The sequence below is a fragment of the Pygocentrus nattereri genome, chromosome 24 (assembly GCF_015220715.1).
Source record: "Pygocentrus nattereri isolate fPygNat1 chromosome 24, fPygNat1.pri, whole genome shotgun sequence".
In the NCBI taxonomy this organism is placed as follows: domain Eukaryota; kingdom Metazoa; phylum Chordata; class Actinopteri; order Characiformes; family Serrasalmidae; genus Pygocentrus; species Pygocentrus nattereri.
In genome coordinates, this window is record NC_051234.1 from 31151759 (window position 1) to 31168201 (window position 16443).

The following is a 16443-nucleotide window of genomic DNA, read 5'->3' on the forward strand; positions in this document are numbered from 1 at the left end:
CGCCTCTCAACCAATCAGCTCGTGTGGCTACAACATACTGTTGTATGAACATGCATATATATTCTACGCTACCAAGCTGAGCCATCAAAAATAGGCAGGTTGTAAAGGCACCAATGTATAATTTGCCTGTGACAATTTTTTTTCAAAATGCTTAAATTTTAAAATTATGCTATTAATGATGTCAATTAATTTAATTTAAAAATTATGCAACTTACTAGCGGGGTGGAAAACTCCTTTAGAAATTTGAAGCTAAATGCAAACAATTGAATTTGAAAATGTTATTTTGATTTGGCATCACACCGTCTAAAATGAATTTATTTCATTTTCATGAAGTTAAATTGAATTTGTAGGTTTGTAAAAGTCTGACAAAAAGTCGACGATGAACGTCTGAAATTCAGTTTCTAAAAAAGCATCCAATTTTTAATTTTTAAAAAATTAATTTACATATTCGGTCTCTGTAGAATCAAACCTCTATAATAGTGCTTGCACTGCCTGTAAGATTTAAGCAGGCATTCTTTTGTTGTTTCTGCAGGAGGCATCTTGTAGTATTGATGATCTTGATTAAAGTTATGGTGGGTTTTGTATGTTTGAAAGTGCATTTTGCAAAAAGAGAAATAAAGGGAATTTTCCATTTGTTGAAAGAAACATCAAGTATGATCTGAAATATTTCAGTTAATCAATATTACAGTTAATCAAATAACTAAAGCCAAAGTGAACTGATTAATTGCTTACGGCAGGAATCGCAACCCAAATGTTAAGAAGAGCTTAACGTACAGAGTTTAGAGTAGTTTTAGACTTTGAAGTATTTTGATAAAACAAAAAACTTCTGTGCTACAATTTCTCATCAATTTAAATGTAAAGTTCATCCAGTGCAACTGAAGGTAATCATGCTGTAGAACTCACAGCAATCTATGGCAGAATGTATTTGTGGGTACAGCGTGGCGTTTCATTCGTATGGACCATGGGCAACCTAGGAACGTCCATCAGTCACTACCGTCAAACCTACTAAGATCAAGGAGAGGTCTGGAAACGCACCTTGTCGAAGGCTGGGTAGATGGCTCGCAGTTCTGTCAGCCAGCCATAGGGCATGTGTCCCACGGGGTAGGTGGCTGTGAGGACTGCTACAGCCTTGCAACACAAACACATTCGAAGGTTGAAGCAGGTTCCACTTTGTTTCAGCTGTAGGCCATAAGATAGTCTGAAAGGCAGCACAACTGACCTCCGTTGCAGCAGCACTGCCCTTGAGGTCTCTGGACACGAAGAGGTTGACGACAGGCCTGCTGATCCTCTGGGTGGCAAGAATGAGCGCCAGCGGCCACCAGAAGTTCAACATCTTCTTTACGCTGGTATTGCCCTAGAACAATACAGCAGTAAACCTAATATGAGAGAAGATAAACAGGGCACTGAAAGGCTTCCTCATGCTTTGGCCTTTGCTATGAATCTGTACTTTACAGTTTTCTTTGTTGTAATAAGGAGACTAAATGATTCCAACAACACTTCTCAAATTTAATCTAGTCAAAGGAGTTGATCTCACACTGCAAATGAACTTAAACTGAGGGTTAGGCCAAACACGGAACTTCACGACATGCAGTCATTCAGCCAAGACATGCTGGGAGCAGCAAAAACACACTGAATCTGACCTTTTCAATTCCGGTTTGAGACGGAATTTCATATGTGGTACTAAAATCCGATACGTATCCGATCTGCGGCAGCGCGACTCAGTCTGAACAGCTGGATCGGAATTCATGTGACTTTTACGTCAATCCAACTTGACATTCGTCGCCGATGAGACTCAAACATTTGGGGTGGTATTTCTGCACAAAAATTAGAAGAGACTCCAAAATCCCAAACCCTCCATGTTTTACGGGGTTACGAAAGAAATGGAGCCGCAGCCGTAGAAGAACGAGGCCGCAGAATCAAGAAAAAGTCTGAAAGCAAAGTTTAAAGAATCCGAGGACACGCACCAAAGAAGTGACCGTGGCCAAAAAACGTGCCCGGTTTATGGCGAGCTTGAACACATTCTGGGTGACAAGCCCAGCTGTCAGTCAGTGAAGCTTCACGATGGCTCCTGTGATGCTGGTGAAGATGAAGCTGATCGACTGGCGTTCGTTGGCAGGCGTGATTGTTTACCTCTGGATGAGCCGTGAAGCAGCGGGTCAGTTTAGGAGCTGATCTGTTCAGACTGATGACGCATACAGATCACATTTAAAAACTATTGTGAACAGCTGTGTGTTCACTTAGCTTCATCCTGGAGCTACAGGGCTAATATAGGTAAGCAATGGAAGCTTCTAGCCATGAGATCAGCATTGAGCAAACTCCTATCATAACCAGCAATCATCACACAACTGCCTTAAATCATGGCAAATTATTAATCTCAAATAGTCTCTCTTGTGTAGTTTATGACTGTCTCACATACTTTTATCTATAAATATGCACAAAAACAGCAGTAGCAGTAGCCATCTCACATGAATTTTAGCCCTATTTGATGCATTTTATAGATATAGATACACATACAGTGTCAGAAACCACATACAGAACTCTAAGATTACTCAACATGCTTGGAAGCAAATGTGGCTGGATGCTCACCTGGTGAAGCTTCCAATGCTGGTGAGCTACATGAGCTTTGTAGCTCCGGTGCTAAACTGAAGAAGCAAAGCTTAGACACCAAGCATGTCTTTGCTGATCGAGTTAATGTGGCGCTACACAAATCTGAACTCTGGCCAAACCATCTTTAAATCATCCAAATGTGAATTCAGACAACGTCTCGAAGTAGAGAAATAACCACAAGCTGCTATTAGAGCTGTTCCACAAGCACCGTCAATCATCATAATGACTATTGCCCATAAACATGAAAGAAAAGAGTGACGCAAAAGCTAATATGAGAAGCAACATGTGCCTGACTGAATGTTGTGCTTGGAAACAGCTATAAATCACTGTTGTGTAACATTTGTTTATAATCGCATATTCGAGTTACTGTGCAGTCAGTGAAGCTGCCGTTTATAGTGTGGCATCATAAAGCATCATTATCAGCAGACTGATCGGGTGAATGGGTGGAGCGGGTGAATGTACCCCCACTTCCTGGCTGCTGGACTGAGGGAAGGTGTTGTGGATGTTGCAGTAGTAGCCCAGTCCCACGATGGTAAAGCGCACCAGTGCTCCCATGTACAGAGACAGGATGGGGATGAGCAAAGGTTCAACACACTCCAGGTTACTCTGCAGCAAAATTGCCACAAACACGATCTAGCGGAGAGGAGAGAGATGAAACAATGACACACACACGCAATATATATATATATATATATATATATATATATACATATATACATATATATATACACACACATACATACACAAGCGTGTATAAACATAAGCAAAACAGCAGCATTCACTATCCACTCTGAAGAAAGAAAAAAAATATCATTAATCTAAATAAATTTATAATTTATCATATGTATATTATCACATATCACATTTTATATATATATATATATATATATATATATATATATATATATATATATATATATATATATATATATATATATAAAATTTAATAGTAAAAATGATTCCAATCAGGTCAGCATACAAAATGAAACAATAATAAAAACATATAAACAGCAGAAAATATAAAACAATAAATTGTGCCTAAAATGTAAAACGTAATAAAATCAAAAGAAGATATATAAAACAAAAAAGGGGGATATGATCAAAAACTAAACTAAAAATGAATGAAAATGGCTAAAAATAATATATTAATAAAATAATCATAAAATAATCATAATTAGAGAAAGAATAAGAATATGAATAATAATAAATAAACAAATAAATAAATAATAAAGATCAAGTAAAACCGTTGCAGGCAGAGTGGAGGTGGTTAGAGAGTTTATAAGCTTTATAAATGCTTAAACCTCACCAATCAGCTCGGTGGAAACTGCAGGGTTAAACGGTGTCGTTTACCACGTTATCATTCTACGAAGTGAAAGAGAAAACGGGTAAAACTTACCTGAGCTACAACATCTGAGATGGAGGCAGAGCCCACCAACAGGCTGTATTTGTGCTTTAGAAGGATGCCAGAGTGAATCCACGCCTTTGTAAGACACAGGAATAAAAATGAAATAAATATATCAGATAAACTGGTGGATTTAACTTGTTATTCAGGTATTATTCAGTCTAAAAGACATTCGTAAATCACCATAAATCACCACATGTCAAACTTTCTGCAGAGTCAATCACTAAAGACCTCCAAACTTCTTGTGGCCTTCAGATCAGCTCAAGAACAGCGTAGAGAGCTTCATGGAATGGGTTTCCATGGCCGAGCAGCTGCATCCAAGCCTTACATCACCAAGCGCAATGCAAAGCGTGGAATGCAGTGGTGTAAAGCGCCGCCACTGGACTCTAGAGCAGTGGAGACGGGTTCTCTGGAATGACCAATCACACTTCTCTGCCTGGAAATCCGATGGACGGGTCTGGGTTTGGCGGTTGCCAGGAGACGGTACTTGTCTGACTGCATTGTGCTGAGTGTAAAGTTTGGTGGAGGGGGGATCATGGTGTGGGGTTGTTTTTCAGGAGTTGGGCTCGGCCCCTTAGTTCCAGTGAAAGGAACTCTTAAAGCTTCAGCACCAAGAGATTTTGGACAATTTCTTGCGTCCAACTTTGTGGGAACAGTTTGGGGACGGCCCCTTCCTGCTCCAACATGACTGCCCACCAGTGCACAAAGCAGGTCCATAAAGACTCGGATGAGCCAGTTTGGTGTGGAAGAACTTGACTGGCCTGCACAGAGTCCTGACCTCAACCCCATAGAACACCTTTGGGCTGAATTAGAGTGGAGACTGTGAGCCAGGCCTTCTCGTCCAACATCAGTGTCTGACCTCACAAATGAGCTTCTGGAAGAACGGTCAAAAATACTACTGTGTAATATAGGTCCATAATAATAATAGTGTAATATATATATATATATATATATATATATATATATATATATATATATATAGAGAGAGAGAGAGAGAGAGAGAGAGAGAGAAAATGCTCTTAACTTTTAATGTAAGTATATGAATAAGTAACTTTTCCATGTAATTATGGACCATTTCTTTTGGTCCATTCCCCCTTAAAAGTTATCAGATGTGTACATACATACAAGACAAATAATATATTTTGACCTTCAAAGTTGACCAAGTGTATTTATTATATATTTTAAATTGTAACTTATATTGTACAACATGTACATCTACTGTCACAAGCTTGACACTGTAACAGTGGTGCTACTTAGAACCATATACAGCACATTCTTCATCAGTCTGAAGAACCATTTTAACACGCAATCAGTCCTTTGAGTGTTCCTAGTGTTCACAGAACCACCGTCTTTACTAAAGAACCCTTGAAGAACCATCATTGAGACCGTAATCATATGTGAATCTGTTCAATTCCATCAGCAGCACCTGGTTTAAATGAATGAAGGATTGACTAGATAAAGGTGTTGAATGGTGACTGTAAATACAGGAGAACTGTGGATATGGTTACACACACACACACACACACACACACACACACACACACACACACACACACACACACACACACACACTACTGTGTATTTGTATTTATTCAAATGAACAAACACCTACTGCCAGTACTGCATACAGTGGAGCTGGTCATCACTGTCTGATTAGAGCTATAAGGTACCGCCTGACTGATTTGAGCTAAAGGGTCTCGGTGGGGGCTCAGACTCACCATGGAATCCAGCAAGGGGAACACTGCGAGGTACAGGAAGGCCTTTCGTGTCTTGCCGCCGACTGATTCGTCCACATGGTGGAGCTTGTTGATGACGTAATATCCCAGATCTGTGTAAGCTGACGCACAATAACGTTATTTGTAATGGGCAATAAAACCAAAACCAGTTGTTTCATGGAATTAATCCACAATCGTGCATTACTAACAGTTATTCTATATTAATACAGACCTAAATATCAGAGAAATAAATATTTTAAAGATCTGTAAGTAAAGAAATACACCATAATCACTGGAATCCAGCTAATGTTAGCCTACAGTTGACTCGAGCAAGCGCAACGCAAAATCATCTCTTATCAAATGCTGCTCACGTTTAAAGACACAAAACACGTCACGTGCTTAGAAACAGCGGTTTCACTATGTTTTACTCCGTCTCAGCCAGGGTTGTTATATTTATCTAAAACTAGTATTAAAACGTACAGCTTGTGCTCGTAAAACTGCAATAAAAATAAAAACTAAAAAAAAAAAAAAAAAAGTCAAAACTATACTGTTCACTGCAGAATTAACTTAAAAAAAAACAGTTTCATTTTTTTCTGTTTATGAATGAAATGTCGGAAGTGAATCTCTTCTGGGTTTAAGGGAAGCTGAGCTCAGTCTACTGCTGTAGTAACTTTGTACTTTATTACCCGTATCATGCATCTTCTATTAGAGAATTCATCAAAATACTTAAAACTAAAATAAAACTAGTACTTTTCAGAAAATAAATACAAGACAAAACTATTCATGCGCCCTAAAGAATAACTGGAAGTAAACTAAAATAAAAACATAAATAAAAGTTAAAACACACAAACACACAAACAAACAAATGTGTAAAAACTGATATCCTTGGTCTCAGTGCATCAGCATATACAGAAGCAATGTTATATTATGCTTCTTGCTGAAATATTATATATATATATATATATATATATATATATATATATAATATATATATAATATATATTTAATCTTCTAAATAATAATTTTACAGGAGAAGGAAAAAACATACTTTACTTTTAATGACCAAAAGAAACGGCCCAAAATAACTAGGAAAACATCTGGTTCCATTGACTTACATTAAAAGTAGGGTATGTTTTTTTTCTTTCTCCTGTAAAATGATCATTTTGGTTTGGTTCCGACAACAGCGATATATTAAACTACCTTTAATATTACACAAAGGTAACCCAAGCAGATCCAAAATGCTGTTTTTAAATTATGATTTCATTCTTGGAGGAAAAATGCTCTTCAGCCCAACCTGATAACTGCCCCTTGTATACTAAACCAATCGCTTTCACCAGCTACGCTGAGGCATGATTACTGCCCAACCTGCTGAATGTAAACACCACTTCAACAGAACCTGTCAGGCAACGTGAAGCAGCTAGAAGCTCTCAAAAAGCAGCTCATGATGCCACGTTCTAAAGAGATCCTACTACAGATGTGAAACAAAGTCTTCCAGATCGATTACTGAGGCTCTGGGACTCCAGAGAACCACAGTGAAAGCTATTATCCACAAATGGAGAAAACCTGGAACAGTGTGAACCTTCCCAGGAGTGACCGGCCTACTAAAATTACACCAAGAGCAATCAATGACTCATCTAGGAGGCCACAAAAGAACCCAGATGAATGAAAAAGCTGCAGGCCTCACATGCCTCAGTTAAGGGCAGTGTACGATTCCACAATAAGACAGACACTGGGCAAAAATGGCATCCATGGGAGAGCTGCAAGGCACAAACCACTGCTGACCACAAAGAACACAAAGGCTCATCTCACGTTTCCCAAAAACATCTAGACGACCCCCAGACTGGGATGATATCCTTTGGACTGATGAGTCAAAGGTGGAACGTTTTGGAAGACGTGACTGTTACATCTGGCATAAAGCTAACACTGCATTCCACCATAAGAGCATACCAACAGTGAAACATGGTGGTGGTAGTGTGACGGTCTGGGGCTGCTTTGCTTCTACAGGACCTGGACTACTTGTCATAATTGATGGAAACATGAATTTTACTCTCTATCAGAAATTTCTGAGGGAGAATGTTCATGACCTAAAGCTCAAGCGCAGTTGGGTTTATGCAGTAGGACAATGATCTGAAGCCCACAAGCAAGTCCACCTCTAAATGGCTAGAAAGAAAGATTTTGGGCCCCGTCCCATTTCACCCCTCGCCCCTACCATTCAGCTCTTAGCCCTCTGTTTTGCGCATTCACATCTAGTGTAAAAAAAAAAAAAAAACTGGCAAGATGGCTCTGCAAGCGACCAGAGAAACCCATGAATGTGTGAATTTTCTCCATAAAAAAAAGATAATAATAATAATAACAATAATAATAATAATAGTCTTATACTCCCTCTTTGAAATGTAACTAAAGGCCAGCAGTGAGGAGCTGAACTTTCCCCTCCTCTGCTGTCCCTGCAGACGGGCAGGGTCGCCTACAGAGCGGCGCTAGTAGCTGTTAATGAAGCATGTTTTTTTTTTTTATTATTATTATTTATTTATTTTTTATGCCATGGCACGAGCTGAAATGGGCAGTTAGTACTTGAAAACTCTCCAACGTAGCTGAATTAAAACAATTCTGCAAAGAAGAGGCGGCCAAAGTTCCTCCACAGCGAAGTAACAGACTCATCATAAGTTACTGCAGATATCTGATTGGTGTCATCACTGCCAAGGGTGGCACAACCAGTCATGAGGATTAGGGGGCGATTACTGTTTCACACGGATGATATATGCTTTGAATAAATCTTTGTCTTCAATAAATGGAATGATCTTCGAAAAGCTGCATTTTGTGTTGAATTCTGTTGTCTTTATCTTAAATTATGAAATATTTAAATGTGAGAAAAGCAGAAACAGAAGAAATTGAAATATATATGTTGCTGCTGTCGGAGGAAAAACTCGTCTCTCCTTTTTGGGCGTTTTTAGTTTTTGACAATTTGAAAATACCTGCTGCCCTTTACATTATCTGCAGATTTGGTGACAAACGGACTGTATGTGTGTATGTGTGTATATATATATATATACACACACACACACACACACACACACACACACACACATACATACACACACACACACACACACACATACATACATATACATACATATACACACACACACACACACACATATACACACACACATACACACATATACACACATTTCTACACATATGCAATATATATAGTGCATGTACACAAAAACAGTGCTGTGAAAAAGTATTTGCCCCCCCCCATCCCATTTTATTTGTCCTGTAACCAATTTGGCCTCAACATATTAATTTGTGGCCAAAGCTTTTTAAAGAAATAATCGCCATATCACCGTAGGGCCTCCGCAGACTGGCAGAGTGTGTCACATGCTTTTTTTTTAATAACTATAATAACTTTTAATAACTCTCACACATACCTATGAGGATATGGAGGATCATGGCTATGGTACCAGCCACAGCCATACAGAGCAAGGCCTTGTTTCTGTCCTTCCTGCTGTGGACGAGCACCAACCCGACGCTCTTAAAGTCACTCATGGGTCCGGTGAAGAACTTCATCAGAGAGTAGGCCAGTCCATAGCTGGCCAGCATCTGCACACGGTCCTCCTTTACTGAGGCGATTCCTCTGTTCAGAGCCTGAGACGCGAGAGAGACGAGAGCATGAGCGTTAAAAAGGCCTCGTTTTCCCACCAGGGCTCATACGCCTCGTTCTTCCTGGGTTTTGGGCTTGTTTTTCTGTTACTGCTCTTTTTGAGTGAAATATGCGAATAATTATTTGTTTCCTAACTGAACACTGCAGCCGTTTAGATTTTTTTACCAGTATGATCTTATTCTCATTATTTTAATATGTATGTATTATTCATATACTTATATTAATTATGATATGTTTATTAATATTATTCATTTAATAATTTGTTTACTTTTTGATCTTATTCTCCTCTAATTTTATTTGGATCTGATTTTATTAGCCTTTACATTTTACCCATGTTTTAATGATTGTTTTATATTTCTGTTGTATTTTTATGTATTATTATTATTAATGTTTCACTTTTTTATTCTTATCTGATTTGAATATTTGTTTATTTATTAAATTTACTTTTATTATTTGATATGTTCTTAAACCTTATCGATCCCTTGCTCTGTATCAGCTCAGCAACACTGTAAATGAGGGTCACCCTCTATAATAAAGACTGGCCGACTGGCTGGCCGGCTGGCTGGCTGAAGTCTGTCTGCAGTAGCTGCACTTTGCTGTACAGGGGTGGACAAATTATGCTTTGTTCACTATTTTATTCAGTTCTATTCATATATTCTCTCTTACTCATTGACATTATGCAAGACTAATCCATGTCCTCTCTAACACCAACAACGTCCCCTGAACAGGAACAGTAAGAGAGGCTGATGGGACACACTGCACTTCAACATCCTACATACACCTCAAAGCAAATACCGATATTTGCACAGGAGGGAGTGCAAAACTGGTATCCACTCCCGTGAGGAATAAATGAGCCAAGCCCAGAATAACGACTGTTACTGGTGGTTTTGGCTGATGTTACTGATGGAATTAAACCCTGTACAGAAGATTTTGTCTCCCATTAAACACAAAACAGGCTGGTAATGTGAACGTAGCCTAACTGCTCACCATGTGGCCATGAGGGACAGGGATGCAGTCTCACTTCCCGCAAATAACTGCAAACGTGTGGCTAAAATAAGGCTCCGCCCACAGACTAAAACTGTGTTTCGGTAGTGAATTATTTAATTCAAATGTGGCATTTTGAATTAAATAATATCCATTTTATTTTCCATCCAAAATGACGGGTGAGCGTGGAGTCTATTTCGCCCCAGAACACCCTGCATGCACCTGCCCACAATAAATGGAATGGAAATATACGCTCAAGGCTGAAATCTTTACTCCTAACTTCTGCTAAGCAGCGTCTCAGGCAACGTATATTAAAGGTGGACGTCTGGTTCCTATCACCGCCACTGTGAGCGGTTCTGCCTACGTCTCTCTAGAACAGAGCGTTTCACCCCAAACCACCCTCAATGACTTTGTTTACATCTGAAACATGATTTATTTGGAAAATATTACAATCTAAAATGCATCAATAAGCCCAGCACTTCTATACATTCTACACAATGTTCATTTTAATGCACTTAATTCTGTTCAACTTTAGTACGAATCCATGTTTTCACACATCCACAACGCCTCGAGATGATCATGGTGGGGGAAAAAAAACAAACACTCACTAAAGGCACTCCGGCTCAGAGCTGTGGGCCAAGAATCGACTCTTGGCGCCGACTCCCATCACTAATAAGACTCTATCATTACCTTGAAAACAGTAGTTCCAGCTTCCATAAATCTCCTAGCAATAGTCAATATTTAAAACCTGTATATTAAAAATGAAAAGTAAATTTGCTTGATGAGATGAAATCATGTTTGATGGTCACTGTCTGGTGCAAACATCATGAGTCATGTGAAAGGTCAACAACAATCAAACCAAACCGACTGTGAAATTTTATTTCTATTATTGCTGAAACTTCAGGAGGCTTCAGTGGCCGGAGCCCTGTGTTGTATTATTAGATGTGATATTTTATCATAGCCAACACTGAAAATAATGTGGAGAGTGCACTGAATTTATGAGATTTAATAATAATAATAATAATAATAATAATAAATTGATGTGGAACCAATATTTTTTAATCGGGTTAACTAAAAGCCTATGAGACAGGCTGGTGATAGTGCAAAGAAACATAACCTCCTTGTTTCTCCGCTCATTGTCCACTTTATCAGCTCCACTTACTGCATAGCTGCACACAGCAGTGCTGCTGGAGTTTTTAAACACTGTGTCCACTCACTGTCCACTCTATTAGACACTCCTACCTTGTCGGTCCACCTTGTAGATGTGAAGTCAGAGACGACAGCTCATCTGCTGCTGCACAGTTTGTGTTGGTCATCCTCTAGTCCTTCATCAGTGGTCACAGGACGCTGCCCACTGGACACTGTTGGCTGGATATTTTTGGTTGGTGGACTATTCTCAGTCCAGCAACGACACTGAGGTGTTTAAAAACTCCAGCAGCACTGCTGTGTCTGATCCACTCGTACCAGCACAGCACACACTAACACACCACCACCACGTCAGTGTTACTGCAGTGCTGAGAATGACCCACCACCCAAACAGTACCTGCTCTGTGAGGGTCCATGGGGGTCCTGACCACTGAAGAACAGGGTAACAGAGTATCAGAGAAACAGATGGACTACAGTCTGTAACTGTAGAACTACAGAGTGCAGCTATACAGTAAGTGGAGCTGATAAAGTGGACAGTGAGCGGAGAAACAAGGAGGTGGTCAGAATAAAGTGCTTGGTGAGGGTATATTATATATTTTAGAATACATTTTATGTAACAAAACAGAATACTTGAAGCAATTTTCAGTATATACAAAATAATGTGCATCATGACATTGAACTTTTCTGAACAAGTGCCAAAAGGATCACGTTTTCAAAGTATTTAAGAAGAAGTGAGAGGATGTGTTGAAATAAGTTAAAATCAGGAGATCACCATATACGGTATATTTGGCCTACATGTTATTACACGATTTCACACTCTGTTCTAGTACGATTTACTCTGAAAAGCATATCATGATGTAATTCATCGCAATAAAGACATATCGTCAGATCGTCCACCCCTAATGAATCCAAGTCTTTCCAGTGAGAGTGTTCTGGTACTGAAGACCGGCCCACAAATGAACTACAAGGACAGCTGCTGACTAAGAGTTCATCTATATATACACACACACACACACACACACACACACACACGCGCACACACACACACACACGCACACGCACACGCGCGCACACGCACACACGCACACATGCACACATACACACATGCACACACGCACACACGCACACACGCGCACACGCACACACACGCACACACACGCACACACACACACACGCGCACACACACACACACACGCACACACACACGCGCACGCACACATGCACACATGCACACATGCACACATACACACATACACACACGCACACACACACACACGCACACACGCACACACGCACACACCCCTCTCAGCTGAAAAACAAAGGAGACAAAAGAACAGAAGGTGAAGAGCCTGAATCAACGACGACAAAGCAGATAAAAATAGTTCAATTCTCTGCAGACAGTAAAATACAGTCTACACAGAGTCTATGAGCTCATAGAACCACATCCACTTTCAATTCCTCTGACTTTTCAAAACCTACCCTGCTGTACAAACAACCAGTTAAGATCAAAGTCATTCAGAGTGGTTTGGTGTGAAATGCTCCGTCCTGGAGGAACTTACCGACTCACGTTGCTCACGGTGGTGGTGATAGGACCCAGACATCCACCTCTAAACGCTTCCCCGCAGAAAGCAAATGCAATGGTCATTAAGTGACCGTTATTAGTCCCACATCGGGGAAATTTGACCTCTGCATTTAACCCATCCATGAAGTGAAACACCACAGACACACTAGTGAGCACTTGCCCAGAGCGGTGGGCAGCCCTATCCACACCACCCGGGGAGCAGTTGGGGGTTAGGTGTCTTGCTCAAGGACACCTCAGTCATGTACTGTCGGCTCAGGGGCTCAAAACGATGACCTTCTGGTCACAGGGCTGGTTCCCTAACCTCCAGCCCACGACTGCCCCCCATATGGAATAGACATTGTTTTATGATTGTTTTGGGAGAAGGATTATACCTAAAACGCATTTAAAGGAGGAGGGATACACGCAGGGCGTTGTGAGACAAAATAGTCCCCAAAGAAAAATTTGAAAAAATAGGTTTCCACCATTTTACCATCATCAACACTACAAAAGACACCTGTAGGTTCACTGGTAGTAAATAAAATATTTATATATGTGTGTTGTTGTCATGGCGACCCCCTGGCTCCCATCACCACCACTGTGAAGACGTCTTACAGCAATCTGCCTATCAGAACCACAGATACTGAACTCGTTATTTTAGAGGTTATATAGAGGTCAATTATGTCATATTTAAAGATACAAAGTGATTAAAAAGAACAAATATTAGGTAGATAAATGCTGCCTAGTCTAAATATATTGCTAAAATGTCTGTACTAAATGCATCACTACTTATCTTTTATTTAAAAACCACACAAATAGCAGGTGCACTTCTTTCATCACAGAATAAAGCCCTTATTACAGATGCCGCCAATCTACGGCCCTACACTTCTGACCACAGGTCCAGAGAATCGGCTGGAGTTTTCGGTTGGCAGACAATTCTGAATGAATTCAATATGTACAGCGACTTTCAACCTTCACTACAGGCACTATTTTACCATTTAAAGCCTCCAGCAGCAAAAGAAAATGACCATTCTAGTTTAGCTCTGCCATTAGCGTTCCAGCCCACACCGCTTTTTGAACGGGGCACAACACAGGGCAGCCAATCCGAGCAGAGATCATTTGCATATCAGCCTACATCAGTAGCCTACGCAGTAACAAAAGCAGCCTGTTTAAGTCTAATAGACGAATTAAATAGAGACTATTTAAGTGTAATAGATGAAGACTAGTTGGAAAAGGTCACGCGAGACTGAATTATGACCATTTCTGGTTCGCAGCTACAAAAACCTTCACTGGTCAGATCAAAGCAGCCCCCGAAACGGCCTCCCATCATCTTATACCACGTTCTAGATCCATCATAAGACCCGGAGAAGCTCATCCAGGCTCTTCTCTCCAGCAGGGTGGACTACTCTAGCGGTCTCTTAACTGGACCTCGCGAGAAGACCACTGGACAGCTGCAGCTTGTTCACAGTGACTTTTAATCAGGACCAGGTGAACTGAGCACATCACAGTACTGCGGCTCTAAATCTCTGCCCTGACTTCCAGTGACAGAACAGAGCTTAATGTGCGGCTGCTGGTCTAGAACCTCTGAATAGAAACAGCCCACGCTTAAAGTCTTAGGTAAGGTTTAACTGGTTTAACTAAAAATAATACTACTAATAATAACACTACTACTACTACTAATAATAATAATAATAATCTTCGTCTTCTTTCGGCTGCTCCCTTCAGGGGTCGCCACAGCGGATCAATAATAATAATAATAATAATAATAATAATAATGAAGTGTCTAAATACAAATTAAAATATGGAGGCCACAATATGATATATTGAAGGCATAACAAGTTAATATAGAGGCATAACATTATATATTGAGCCCACAAAATAATATACTGAGGCCAAAAGTTTATATATTGAGGCCACAAGTTAATATAGAGGCATAACATTATATATTGAGCCCACAAGTTAATACAGAGACATAACATTATATATTGAGCCCACAAAATAATATACTGAGGCCAAAAGTTTATATATTGAGGCCACAAGTTAATATAGAGGCATAACATTATATATTGAGGCCACAAATTAATATATTGAGGCCTCAAAATTATATATTAAGGCCACAAATTAATATACTGAACCCGCAAATTAAAATACGGAGGCCTCAAAATAATATATTGAAGCATAACGATAAAATATTGAGGCTGTGAATTAAAATACAGAGGCCACAAATTAATATACTGAAGCCACAAAGTTTACTGAGGTGATGAATTAATATATTAAAGCCACACGTTTATATACTGACTACTTTTTTTTTACTTAATGACTACATACGAGGTTTTGGCCCATATTTAAAGAAATATTCAGAGTCAAACTGATAACTTTAAAGAACATATTTGATATGTTTACAGAATATCAAGCGGGCAGGTCTCTTAGATCTATGGACTCGGGTCAGCTAGTTGAGCCCAGAGTCCAAAATAAACATGATGAAGTGGCGTTTAGTTGTGATGCTGCTACAACGTTGTTTTCATTCTGGAGCACTTTGTCTTCATTTCTTTATTTAAGTTCCTTTAGCTTTCATGCATGTGAAGCACACTGAACTGCCTTTCTGTGTGAAATGTGTAAATAAGGTTGCTTGACGCTGGAAATGCAGGCTATGGGTCCTTTAATGTGAGAGATTCCTTATTTATGACGGTCTCTTCTTACCTGCTCTCCGAAATCGATGGCTATGTTGGTAATTGCGAGAGGAAGCAGGAATCGGATGAGAGGCCAGTAAGAAGTGAGAGAGGTCAGTTCCACCATGATACCGGCAAGAGGAGCAAACCTGTGCGTCCAGCTGAAGACCCCGGTCTGATTACAACACACCGCAGTACAGGCAGCCTGGGGCAGCTCTCTTCATATAAAACCCTTCGCAGTTCAGACGGCTCTGTCTAAAACCCACCGCAGTTCAGACGGCTCTGTCTAAAACCCACCGCAGTTCAGACGGCTCTGTCTAAAACCCACCGCACTTCAGACGGCTCTGTCTAAAACCCACCGCACTTCAGACTGCTCTGTCTAAAACCCACCGCAATTCAGGCAACTATTTCTAAATCAACAGCACTTCAGGTAACTATTTCTAAATCCACCACTCTTCAGGCAACTATTTCTAAATCCACCGCTCTTCAGACAACTCTTTCTGAACACACCGCACTTCAGAAAACTGAGGTCAAGCTTGGCAGCGCGAGCGGAGCAGCGCAAGGTCACTCCGAAAATATCAGCAGAGTAATTCCACACAGGTCACAGGTCACGGGTCAGTTTCAGCTGCGCATAAAAGCCAGCGGCAGCTTTTCCCCTCAGACCACAACACAGCGCCTCCGCCTCCGCCTCCGCCTCC

At 40.2% G+C, this 16443-nt stretch overlaps 1 protein-coding gene across 1 annotated transcript in view; it reads right to left on the reverse strand.

Moving 5' to 3' along the window:
- ankha (ANKH inorganic pyrophosphate transport regulator a) overlaps positions 1 to 16443 on the reverse strand; it is a 40507-nt gene extending 24064 nt beyond the window's left edge. The window contains exons 1-7 of the mRNA XM_037533771.1: positions 15777 to 16443; positions 9156 to 9372; positions 5728 to 5846; positions 4004 to 4087; positions 3070 to 3240; positions 1220 to 1354; positions 1036 to 1128 (exon numbers count right to left, since the gene is read on the reverse strand). Of these exons, the coding sequence (XP_037389668.1) occupies positions 1036 to 1128; positions 1220 to 1354; positions 3070 to 3240; positions 4004 to 4087; positions 5728 to 5846; positions 9156 to 9372; positions 15777 to 15872 (915 nt within the window). The 5' untranslated portion in view covers positions 15873 to 16443. The remainder of the gene's footprint in view (positions 1 to 1035; positions 1129 to 1219; positions 1355 to 3069; positions 3241 to 4003; positions 4088 to 5727; positions 5847 to 9155; positions 9373 to 15776) is intronic.